Source organism: Triticum dicoccoides, chromosome 1A, assembly GCF_002162155.2.
Source record: "Triticum dicoccoides isolate Atlit2015 ecotype Zavitan chromosome 1A, WEW_v2.0, whole genome shotgun sequence".
Lineage (NCBI taxonomy): Eukaryota > Viridiplantae > Streptophyta > Magnoliopsida > Poales > Poaceae > Triticum > Triticum dicoccoides.
The window spans coordinates 67,684,253-67,696,657 of NC_041380.1; the positions used below are offsets into that span (position 1 = coordinate 67,684,253).

General features: G+C 50.6%; 2 protein-coding genes across 2 annotated transcripts; both read left to right on the forward strand.

Moving 5' to 3' along the window:
• The first annotated feature begins 7,432 nt into the window (after positions 1–7,432).
• LOC119363507 (beta-carotene isomerase D27, chloroplastic-like) lies at positions 7,433–9,895 on the forward strand. Its single transcript, XM_037628881.1, has 8 exons — positions 7,433–7,684; positions 7,763–7,855; positions 8,174–8,278; positions 8,389–8,488; positions 8,639–8,730; positions 8,813–8,893; positions 9,232–9,300; positions 9,442–9,895. The coding sequence occupies exons 1-8, from the start codon at positions 7,538–7,540 to the stop codon at positions 9,580–9,582; spliced, it is 828 nt and encodes a 275-aa protein (XP_037484778.1). The 5' UTR covers positions 7,433–7,537; the 3' UTR covers positions 9,583–9,895.
• A 175-nt stretch (positions 9,896–10,070) lies between these two features.
• On the forward strand, positions 10,071–12,003 carry LOC119363497. The gene has a single exon (XM_037628871.1). It carries the CDS (start codon positions 10,177–10,179, stop codon positions 11,767–11,769), a length of 1,593 nt encoding a protein of 530 aa, XP_037484768.1. The 5' UTR covers positions 10,071–10,176; the 3' UTR covers positions 11,770–12,003.
• The last annotated feature ends 402 nt before the right edge of the window (positions 12,004–12,405 follow it).

Consider the following 12,405-nt stretch of genomic DNA (forward strand, 5'->3'; position numbering starts at 1 on the left):
CTAGAGGCAATAATAAAAAGATTATTATTATATTTCCTTGTTTATGATAATTGTCTTTTATTCTTGTTATAATTGTGTTATCCGGAAATCATAATACATGTGTGAATAATAGACACCAACATGTCCCTAGTAAGCCTCTAGTTGACTAGCTCGTTGATCAATAGATAGTCATGGTTTCCTGACTATGAGCATTGGACGTCATTGATAACAAGATCACATCATTAGGAGAATGATGTGATGGACAAGACCCAATCCTAAACATAGCACAAGATCGTATAGTTCGTTTGCTAGAGTTTTCCAATGTCAAGTATCATTTCCTTAGACCATGAGATCGTGTAACTCCCGGATACCGTAGGAGTGCTTTGGGTATACCAAACGTCACAACGTAACTGGGTGACTATAAAGGTATACTACGGGTATCTCCGAAAGTGTCTGTTGGGTTGACACGGATCAAGACTGGGATTTGTCACTCCGTATGACGGAGAGGTATCATTGGGCCCACTCGGTAATGCATCATCATAATGAGCTCAAAGTGACCAAGTGTCTGGTCACGGGATCATGCATTACGGTACGAGTAAAGTGACTTGCCGGTAACGAGATTGAACGAGGTATTGGGATACCATTGATCGAATCTCGGGCAAGTAACATGCCGATTGACGAAGGGAATTGTATACGGGGTTGCTTGAATCCTCGACATCGTGGTTCATCCGATGAGATCATCGAGGAGCATGTGGGAGCCAACATGGGTATCCAGATCCCGCTGTTGGTTATTGACCGGAGAGCGACCTCGGTCATTTCTACATGTCTCCCAAACCCGTAGGGTCTACACACTTAAGGTTCGGTGACACTAGGGTTGTAGGGATATGTATATGCAGTAACCCGAATGTTGTTCGGAGTCTCAGATGAGATCCCGGACATCATGAGGAGTTCCGGAATGGTCCGGAGGTAAAGAATTATATATAGGAAGTGCTATTTCGGCCATCGGGAGAAGTTTCGGGGTCACCGGTATTGTACCGGGACCACCGGAAGGGTCCCGGGTGTCCACCGGGTGGGCCCACCTATCCCGGAGGGCCCCATGGGCTGAAGTGGGAAGGGATCCAGCCCAAAGTGGGCTGGGGCGCCACTTCCCCCTAGGGCCCATGCGCCTAGGGTGGGGGAAACCCTAAAGGGGGCGCCCCCTTGCTTGGGGGGCAAGCCCCCCACCCCTTGGCCGCCGCCCCCCTAGGAGATTGCATCTCCTAGGGCCAGCGCCCCCCTAGGCCCCCCTATATATAGTGGGGGGATGGAGGACCTCTTACCTTTGCCTTTAGTGCCTCCCTCTCCCTCTCCAACACCTCCTCCTCCTCCATAGAGCTTGGCGAAGCCCTGACGGAGTACTGCAGCTCCATTACCACCACGCCGTCGTGCTGCTGCTAGAGCCATCTTCCTCAACCTCTCCTTCCCCCTTGCTGGATCAAGAAGGAGGAGATGTTACGCTGACCGTACGTGTGTTGAACGCGAAGGTGCCGTCCGTTCGGCGCTAGGATCTCCGGTGATTTGGATCACGTCGAGTACGACTTCCTCATCCCCGTTCTTTGAACGCTTCCGCGCGTGATCTACAAAGGTATGTAGATGCAAACCAATCACTCGTTGCTAGATGAACTCATAGATGGATCTTGGTGAAACCGTAGGAATTTTTTTTGTTTTCTGCAACGTTCCCCAACACTCTCACCCTCGTCCCGCCGCCGGGCCGCCGCCCAAGATTCTGAACAAAGTAGCCGGCGGGAGCACGCCGAAAGGCCGCCACACGCACGAGGTTGCCCTCCCCCCTCCCCCCCCCCTTTTCTGCGTCAACGGGCCGGAAAATTGCGGATCTGCGGCCCTTCATCGCGGGCGGCCGAATTTGGCTTTTCCGGCCGCCCGTGGCTGCGCCAAGCGATGGAATGGTCGGGAAGCATCTCGTGAAGCCCCGGCAAGGTCGCATCGCCGCATGCAGGTACCGGTTCTTCCTCCCATCTCCGCCGATGATTTGCGGGCATGGATTCAGCCGGCCGTCCACCGGGCTCGGCGCTCGCGCAACGGCTCTGTGGCTCGCCGATGCCGCTCATACAGTGCGACGACTGCACGCGGACAGTGCTGCGGCTAACTTGGGCACACCGAAGCACCCCAGATGGGTGTTCTTTAAATGCGAAAACGGCGGGGTACGTGTTGTTTTCATTCGGCTCATTTTGATAGCTCATTCTTTGGTTCAATTGCGGTAGCTCATTTCAAACATCATCATATGTGTATGAAGATGGATGCTCATTTTAGTTTTGGGAAGGTGAATACATTGATTTAATGATAGAAAGAAACTTAATAGACGTTTGTGCACTCCTTAATAGAATCGAAGGCAATGATGTGACTGCATGTGCAACTAGAGGGGAAGCAACGTCTACTTCTTTCAAACCAAAGATGGAGAAAAAAGAATGCAAAATCAAGAATCCACAGATCAACAATGAATGCACGAAGAAGATATTGGTCCAACTAGTGGGAGCAGTTATGGAAGTTGAAAATCTTCTATATGCATACTTGTGGTTCTTGTTTTTTTTAGTCTTGTTATTCTAGCAAAGATTTATGGAAGTTGGAAATCTTCTAACATACATACTTGTGGTTCTTATTTTTTTGATCTTGCTATTCTAACAAAGATTTCGTGATGTCTTATATGTATCCAATAATATTAAATTAAGGTGCAAATTTAGGTTTTTTGGGCCGAGAGGAGCGGCGCCAGACCAGACCCCGCAAAGCCGACCCGTAAAAGAGCATATTCCGTGAATATCTTTTTTACGGGTCCATTTTACGGGCTCTGCCTCTGCGGCCGTTTGCGTCGGCCTGCAAAACCGTTTTTTCGTAAACTACAAACGTGTTTTAGGGGATGCGGAGTTCTGCTAGATGCTCTAAGAAACACTGCAACTCAAGTCCAAAAAAAGAAATCTCTCAGCCACTCCACAAGCACACTCCAAGCACCAACACGCGGTGTCCATGGCAGTGATGCCTCGCCTCTACTCCACCACGCCCACGCCCCGCCTCCTCCGCCGCCTCTCCCCCACCCCCACCTCGCCGCCCTCACGCTGCTAGGATCCCAGCGCCGCCCTCGACGCGGCCACGGAGCGCGTTCGAACCGGGACACTGGGCCCGGCAGACGCGCACCACCTGTTCGACGAATTGCTGCAGCAGGCAACCCCGGTCCCTGGTCAAGCCCTGAACGGCTTCCTCGCGGCCCTTGCCCGTGCTCCAGCCTCCACCGCCTGCAAAGACAGCCCCGCCCTCGCCGTGTCTCTCTTCAACCGCCTGCGCCGAGAAGCCAGCCCACATGCGTCGCCTCTTACAGCCCACACCTATAGCATCCTCATGGACTGCTGCTGCCGCGCGCGTCGCCCTGACCTGGGGCTTGCCTTCTTCGGCCGCCTCCTCAGGACGGGCCTGAGGACAGACGGCATCGACGCATACGCCCTCATCAGGTGCTTTTGCCTCGCAAAACGGACAGACAAGGCTGTCAGCGTGCTGCTCCATAGGATGCCTGAACTCGGCTGTGCGCCTGATGCCTTGTCATACTCCGTCGTTCTGAAGGTCTTGTGTGACGATGGCAGGAGCCAGCGAGCGCTTGACCTGCCCCAGATGATGTCGAAAGAAGGAGGTGGCTGCGCCCCCAACGTGGTGGCATATAGCACGGTCATCCATGGCTTCTGTAAGGAAGGCGAAGTAAGCAAGGCATGCGATCTGTTCAATGAAATGGAGCATCAAGGAGTTAAACCTAATGTGGTGACATATACCTCGATAATTGATGCGCTGTGCAAGGCCAGAGCAATGGACAAGGCAGAGTCGTTCCTTCGGCAGATGGTCGATAATGATGTTCGACCCAACAACGTGGCATATAAGTGTATGATCTAGGGATATTCCTCTTTGGGCTGGTGGAATGAGGCAGTAACAATATTCAGAGAAACGACAAGCCGGGGTCTTATACTAGATGATGCTACTCGCAACTCATTCGTGGCCTCCCTTTGCAACCATGGAAGAGGCAAGGAAGCTGCGGAGATTGCTCATCAGATGGTTGAAAGTGGAACAACAGTGAGCATTTCAACATACGGTATAATTCTTGGAGAACTTTGTAGGAATAATTGCACTGAGGAAGCAATCATACTGTTCCACAAATTAGGTGCAATGAACGTGAAGTTCGATATTACAATATTCAATACCATGATTGATGCAATGTACAAGGTTCGAAGAAGAGAAGAAGCTAACATTTTGTTTGCTGCAATATCTGCCAATGGATTGGTACCTAATGCTTCTACCTACAGAATAATGATAACAAATCTTTTAAAAGAAGGATCAATGGAAGAAGCTGATCATATGTTTTCATCAATGGAGACGAGTGGTTATGCTCCCAGCTCCGTTCTATTAAATGCTATCATCAGAATGTTGTTAGAAAAAGGTGAGATAGTCAAGGCTGGAAATTATTTGTCTAAAGTTGATGGGAAGAGCATCTCACTTGAAGCTTCAACTAGTTTGTTGATGTGGCATCTATTTTCAACGGAAGGAAAATATCATGAGCAAATAAAATCACTCCCTGAAAGGTATCGATTTTTCGGAGTCAGACACAGTTGAGTAGTTGATTCATTGGATGTGTATAACTCCTTGGAAGGTACAGTTTATTTATTCCATTGCCATCTGGGTCTCCTGCTGGTATAATAAATGCAAATTAGTTAAGCCTTTGGTCCCAAACAAGTTGGGGTAGGCTAGAGGTGAAACCCATAAGATCTCGCAACCAACTCATGGCTCTGGCACATGGATAGCAAGCTTCCACGCACCCCTGTCCATAGCTAGCTCTTTGGTGATACTCCAATCCTTCATGTCTCTCTTAACGGACTCCTCCCATGTCAAATTCGGTCTACCCCGCCCTCTCTTGACATTCTCCGCACGCTTTAGCCGTCCACTATGCACTGAAGCTTCTGGAGGCCTGCGCTGAATATGCCCAAACCATCTCAGACGATGTTGGACAAGCTTCTCTTCAATTGGTGCTACCCCAACTCTATCTCGTATATCATCATTCCGGACTCGATCCTTCCTCGTGTGGCCACACATCCATCTCAACATACACACCTCCACCACACCTAATTGTTGAACATGTCGCCTTTTAGTCGGCCAACACTCAGCGCCATACAACATTGTGGGTCGAATCGCCGTCCTGTAGAACTTGCCTTTTAGCTTTTGTGGCACTCTCTTGTCACAGAGAATGCCAGAAGCTTGGCGCCACTTCATCCATCCGGCTTTGATTCGATGGTTCACATCTTCATCAATACCCCCATCCTCCTGTAGCATTGACCCTAAATACCGAAAGGTGTCCTTCTGAGGTACCACCTGACTATCAAGGCTAACCTCCTCCTCCTCACACCTAGTAGCATCATGTACTCGGTTTTAGTTCTACTAAGCCTAAACCCTTTCGATTCCAAGGTTTGTCTCCATAACTCTAACTTCCTTGCTTGTAGAAAATCGGTCCTTCATTTTTCATTCAGTTCATATCTGTGTATCTATTAAGCTTTTTTGGGCATGGAAAGGTGGAGCACATAGTCTAGCAGAACTGGTTGCATTTTTAGGGATACTGGCTTCTGATTGGACAGGGACACTATAGATATGTGCTCTTTCCATAAGAAGCACAATGAACACCAATTCTAGATTTTCTAGCATGGTTTGTTCCAACCACCCATGATTTTATAATATCTAAAACAGTCACTTTCCTTGATATGAATGCATTTTTAGCAGATGTCATTCTCAGCTATGCCTGCAAGAGTAGATTTACTTAGTTTGGGGAATTTGTGATATATGCCAGGGCAAACGGGTCCCTAATGAAGGGATTTTTGAGATTGCTGATGCTATGTTCATTTAGTGGACATTCGAGCTCATGTCGGAGTCTCATACTCTATGCTGTCAGTAGCACCGATGGAGATTGTTGAATACACTGCCGGCGATGAGCGGCGTCTTTGGGAGATTGCAGGCGCAGGGCCTCTCTTGCTTGACTGCCCTGGCCCATGGAGCTTAGTTGTTTGGTTGTAGTCCTGTCTGGTCGTTTTTTTAACGATAAACATGTGCGAATGTAATCTAAGAACAATAGTGTGGCGTGTGTAGCATGTGTGAGTGGGTGTTGTATGGGTTCTTGTCCCATTTCTTCTTCTTAATGTAATGATACGCAGATCCCCGGCGTGTTCGATTAAAAAGAGATTGTTGAATACAGGTGATAAAAGTATGTTATCTTCCTGTTATTGAAAGCACACTTCTTTGAAGATTCAACTACTTTCCTGCTCCTCGTAATGTGGGGAAAGGTATAGCCAAGAATTTACCAGTGCGAGTTTTCGCTTAAGTCCGCAAGGCACCAACACCATATTTGTGACAGAGAAGGAACTAAAGCATTTGCTTGACGAGAAATTCTTGCTCTCACGCACGTGTGCAGTTCTGTCCGGTTTTGGCGCCTAAATGCTCTACCGCTGCGACTTTTACTTTCTCTTTTACAACTTGTAAGGCAGCATAGACTGGGGATCAGAGTTAGAGCAAAGGCAGAGGAGCAGCACACAACATGATGTAATAACCTGACACTCAACTTTATATTCCTTCACTTCATTTGTTTCGTAAAATTGATCCACACTGAGAAGAATCTTTATTATCTCTTCAGATCTTGCTGGTCTGGCATGAGTGGGGTTGGCAACACTCTGCCTGGGCTCTGTGAGCATGTTTTGGACAAGTTTGTGTTTGTTACAGTTCACTGATGATCTTAATCTCGTTTGGGGTATTCTGAGAATTGTTTCAGGCTTTATTTGGTACCAGCTGGAGTGACTGTTAATACTCCTTTGATTTACTCTTCACATGCATGACCAAGATTTTGTGTAGACATTTTTGTTTTCCTTGTTATACTCTACCAAGAATGTTGTTGAATCTCTGCTCGGGCTTTTCTCAATCATCTGGGGACGTGAACTAGGATAATTCCTGGCAAGACTAGCTCCCTGGAAATTAAGACAAGACACAATCCCTACATATGGTAGCTGAAACTTTGCATTCTAACTAGTTAAGTTGGCCCCTCTTTTGTGTAAACTCTTCTATGTCTTGTATACATGGATTGCAGATTTTAGTAAAATATTCTTTGCTTAAGAGATTTTTGTAGGCTCTGTTCTTTTCCACTAGGAGGAATTAGTAAGTCTGTGTGCTTTTGGACTTTTTTTTGTTGTGAAACTTTTGGACAATTTGGTGGTAGTCTCTGTCGTCTCTTGAGTTTTTATTTTTTGAGTTTGTGCGCTGTTGCTTTGGCGGATCGATTTCTTGGGCCAAAAGGGATACAGGGGCCTGGCAGAGAGTGGGTAGTCTGGGCCGCATTGCCGCCCGGAGAATAAAAAATAAAAAATAAAAGAAATTGGTGGAGGTCGCTGACGTGTGGGCCTCCGCCGGCTATCCACCACGCCCTGGCTGGTTGATTCCTACGGTCTGTCACAGGCTCACAGCCGGAGCTCGCTCGCCGGCGCTTGCCCAGTCCACGCCCATGGCGGCTCCGACCACGAGCCGTCTCCACCGCCGCCTCCTCCCCGCACTCCCATCCTGCACCCCTCGCGCCCCGTCCTTCTCAGCCCCCTCAGTCCAGGGACCCAGCCGCCGGCTTACCTCCCGGCTGTACTGCTCGTCGCCGCCGGTACGTATTAGGTATTCTAGCCAGCCTCCTCGCCCTGGCCGGGGCACTACGGTTTCTTGATTCCTCGTGCTATTTCAGGTGGGAGCGCCGCCGTCCGGCAAGGGCGGCGAGTACCGTCCCTCCTTCGCCGACGACTTCCTCCTCGCCTTCTTCCGGGCCAAGATGGTGGAGGTGAGCCCCATCGATCCGCCCGTCCCCTTCTTCTCTCTACTTGGTTACCTATCTCCTCTCGGCCATGCAAGTGATTTTTGTTCAGTGCCGATATGAAATGATTCCCCGATTCATGGGGTTGACTGCAGAAATTATGACATGATGCAGATTTGGCTAATCTGAACCTCAGTTCTCGATTCACATGCAACATATTTCAATCTTTGCTGGTTGGATAGAACACGATGAATTGATAAACCAGAGACTGAATTCCACCCTTTGCACAGCTGTGGGATTGTTACATCTGTTAATTTCTCTCATTGCCTGTGCACAAAGCTGTAGGAGGTTGGGTGGGATTCTCAAAAGCCTGGATACGACGGGCTGATCGAAGTTGCGAATCGCCTCATGATCAAGGGGAAAAGTGCTTCAGAGACTGAGCAATCAGCTGTATGCCACTGCTCTTGTTCATCTCCAGTCCCACCTCTTCTGCCATAGTTACATGACTTAAAGTTAAATTCAGTTATCTTTCTCGGCATCTCTTCTCTTACAAATTTCAGGTCCGAGTACTTCAGGCACTGTTCCCACCTCTGTTGCTAGTCCTTTTCAAAGCTCTTTTAGCACCAATTGCTAATGGCCAACTTGCTTCCATGATGGTAGGTGAGTTCATTGCAAGTCAGAATTTCAGGCACTATGATACGCTTTCAGGACTCAGTTCCCTGTAGAGATCAATTGCAGAGTTAACTCACCGTAACTTAGCGTGATCAGTGGTCCTGTTTTTCTTACTTGTGATCCATTTCACTCGTGAAGCTAGAGCAACAGCGCTTTCGTGCCAATGGCTAATGGGCACATGTTCAGTGAATTCTGTAACACTGCCCAATGGGAAGTCGTTATCTAGTGGGGTATTGATCTGTTCAGCCTTCAATTTACATTTCGTTCATGAAGACTTTCAAATTGTTAATATGTCATTCTGGAAATTGCCAGGTGTTTGTCGAGAAGTGTAAATATTTGGAAGAGAGCAAATGTCTTGGCATTTGTATCAACACGTGCAAACTGCCAACTCAGGTGTGTCTATGCGTTATATTTCCAGATCTGTACTTCTCCGCAGTCTTTTTTCTACAATACCTTTATTGTCTTCCAAAGGGATGTGATATCAATTTAGCAAACTGGAATGGTATAATCCGCCTACAGAAACCTGCTTGAGCATCGTTGATGTTTCATAATTGTGAATAGATCATGAAAACTTTTTGCTCACCCAAAATTCTACCAGATCCAGCCAGAAATGCTCCTTGAACGGTTATGTTTCAATCACGCATTGGAGCTCCGGGGGAAAAAGTACTTCCATTGCCTAAAAGAGTAGCTTATTGAGTGTCTTTTGCTAAAAACTGTTGTCTATCTTTCAGACCTTCTTCAAGGATCACATGGGCGTCGATTTGTATATGGAGCCAAATTTTGAAGACTATAGCTGCCAGGTAAAGGAAATTCAGGAATCAGGAATCATGTACATCTTGCTATGCTAAAGCAAAATCTCACAGCTATGCTCATTTTTATCCCTTTTTCCAACCAAATGCCACTGAAGAAGCAGTCTCCAATAACAATGTTGCTCGTTGCAGTTCAACTTTGGAGTGCCACCCCCACCTCCTGACACGGACAAGGCCCTGAAGGAACCATGCTTGGACATATGCACAAACGCTAGACGGCGCAGAGAGCTTGGCAGCAGCGGTGGCCCGGATGGTCTATGCCCCCAAGTTTGATCTGCTGCTTCTGAAAGGACGCACATGATAAATACTTAAAATGGTATGAATATAGATTTTTTTAGGGCTAAGTACGAATATACTCCCTCTGTCCCACAATATAAGAACGTTTGTCAAGCCAGCAATGGTGCTGCCCCTGTTTCACCTGCGACTGAAGATGGATTTGTATGTGGGCTTTGCGGGCTGGGCCGGCTTCTTCCCTAGGTGAACGGTATAGCATGATGTGCACATGCACGCCACATGCTGCGCGCATGGGTTTAATTGGGATGTATGCAACCTACTATAATTAGAATAACGAAGTTGAATCTCGTATTGTCTGCATGTACAAGCAAAGCAAAGAATTGGCACTGATGCATGTTCTGTCCTCTTTATCGCTGACGGAAGCTACGTATATACTACCTGTGTGTAGGCGTACATCATTGAGGGATCCTGTCGTTCTCAGATTTGTTCTTGCGTGTCCATCTCATCATCATCGTCGTCTCCCTCAGAGCTGGCATTCTCTGGGCTCAGATTCCATTCCGCCCCTATATATGTAGCCGGGCATGCAGTTCATGGCGGTCGTGGCATAGCACGTGCACTGTTCCATCGTCCACGATGCCTAGAGAGCGGCCTTTCCGCATGCCCGGCGCCCGTGGCGGTGGCGGTGGTGGCGGCGGCGGGGACATCACGGTGCACGTCGAATATCTGGCGCGCACCCTGATGCAGAAGCAGGAGGGCGTGGCGGCGGAGGAGCAGCACCGGGCCATGGCGACCAGCCACCGGCTGTCCCGCGTCCCCCTCCACCTCCGCAACAACAACGCCAAGGACTACACGCCGGGGTTCGTCGCCATCGGCCCGCTCCACAGCCGCGAGGACCGGCGCCTCCGCCCCGCCGAGCGGCTCAAGGTGGCGTACCTCAACAGCCTCATCTCCCGCGGCCACCCCGACACGGCGCAACACCTCGCCGTCATCCAGGGGTACATCCGCGTCGTCGCCGCCCGCGAGCAGGAGGCCCGGGCGATGTACGTCGGGGAGGACGTCGCCGAGATTCCCCCCGATGAGTTCATCCAGATGATGGTGCTCGACGGCTGCTTCATCATCGAGCACCTCATCAACGTCGCCACGGGCCACGAGGAGCCGTCGCTGCACGCCACGCCCTTCGGCCCCGCGCAGCTCTCCGTCGACCTCGTCCTCGCCGAGAACCAGATGCCCTTCTTCGTACTCGTTGATCTCATCGCCAGCACCAAGCTGCCGGAGTTCGAGGCCACCGGGTACCCCGCGCCGGTGCTGCTCGTGAAGCTCGTGCTGTACTACCTCGCCGGCGAGAAGGGCCGCGACATGAGCGAGGAGCTGCCGCCGGCCGAGGGGGTCTCCCACGTCCTGCACCTGCTCCACGCGATGATCACCGCGGCGCGGACACGGTGGGAGCCGCCGCCCCGCACCATCCAGGACGGCGCGGTGATAGAGACGGCACAGGAGGCGGCACGGCTGCTGCGCCGTATCCCGCTGCTGCTGTTCGTGCCGCTGCTGTACCCGATCCTCCCCGAGGACAAGAAGTGGAGCGCGAGCTACGGGAAGGAAGACGTGCCGGCGGCGAGCGACCTGAAGCGCATGGGTGTGCAGTTCAAGAAGGCGCGCGCCGGCAGCGGGAGCAAGGCGGTGGCCGGCATCGCGTCGGTGCTGGGGCCCGTGCCGCTCGCGGTGAAGCTGACGCAGCACGAGGACCGGCTCCACCTCCCCCAGCTCCGGGTCGAGTTCCGCACGGCGCCGCTGCTGCTGAATCTGATGGCGTTCGAGCAGTCGGCGTCGGCGTCGATGAAGACGCCGATGGACGTGTCGGCGTACGTGTGCTTCATGGCGAAGATGGTGCAGTCGGCGGAGGACGCGGGGGTGCTGGCGGCGGCGGAGGTGGTGCAGCAGCACGGCGGCGCGGGCAACGAGACCAAGGAGGCCGTGGCGAGGTTCTTCCGGACGATGGGCGTCGCGAGCGAGGCGGCGGCCGGCGGCGAGCTGCTGGTGACGAGCTACCTCTGCGTGCTGCTGGAGAAGCTGCGGGAGCGGAGCCGCCACCCGCTGTACGTCATGTGGGCCGACGTGCAGCGGAACTACTTCACGCTGCCGTGGGCCGTCGTCATCGAGGTCGTCGCGCTCGTCACCTTCGTCTCCACCATGGTCCAGACCTACACCTCCGTCAAGTACCACAGCTGAAATGCACCGCGCGCACCGGAGTGTCAAATACCACAACGTCCAAAATCTTTGGCAAACTGACTGTCTGGGCCTTGTGTTCTCGCACATTATTGTAGCCCACGGGCCCCATGCCACTTGCGTGTGCATATACAAGTGATTTGATTTTTTATTTAGCACATTAAATTTATTTTATTTATATAAATACAAGAAACTTGAGCTTGATGAATGTTTAAAACTATGTTTTTCTAATATATCGTATTATAAGATGCAATGTAATGTAAAATTTGTATGTCATTTTTGCACATGGCAAACACATGCTTTAATATGCCACAAAAGCATGATCATTATGTTGCCGGATTATAGTGTACAAACCTTTCTGCCAGGAACCGTTAATCAATGAATGGTGGTTTTCTCCTCTCCCCTCTCCTCCTCCCCCTCACCCTCAAACGCGGTGGCTGTCGTCGGGCTCGCCCCTCCTTCTTCCTTCCCTCTCCGGTCCCCTCGTGCCTTCGTCCTCCCCTCCTCTCCTCCTCCTTCTGCCTTGTCGTGTCCGGGCCGATGGGCGTCAAGTACCAGAACATTATCTTTGGCGGACCGAATGTCCGGGCCTTGTGTTCTAGCGCATTTGTAGTCCACGGGCCCATGTTAGTTGCGTGT

What these genes read in the sequence shown, in the direction of transcription:
- LOC119363507 (XM_037628881.1), top strand. Translation starts at nt 7,538, where the DNA reads ATGGCGGCTCCGACCACGAGCCGTCTCCACCGCCGCCTCCTCCCCGCA. An exon ending in CAGAGACTGAGCAATCAGCT is followed by an intron (nt 8,279 to 8,388) that starts GTATGCCACTGC and finishes TACAAATTTCAG; the next exon opens with GTCCGAGTACTTCAGGCACT. An exon ending in ACTTGCTTCCATGATGGTAG is followed by an intron (nt 8,489 to 8,638) that starts GTGAGTTCATTG and finishes TCACTCGTGAAG; the next exon opens with CTAGAGCAACAGCGCTTTCG.
- LOC119363497 (XM_037628871.1), top strand. Translation starts at nt 10,177, where the DNA reads ATGCCTAGAGAGCGGCCTTTCCGCATGCCCGGCGCCCGTGGCGGTGGC.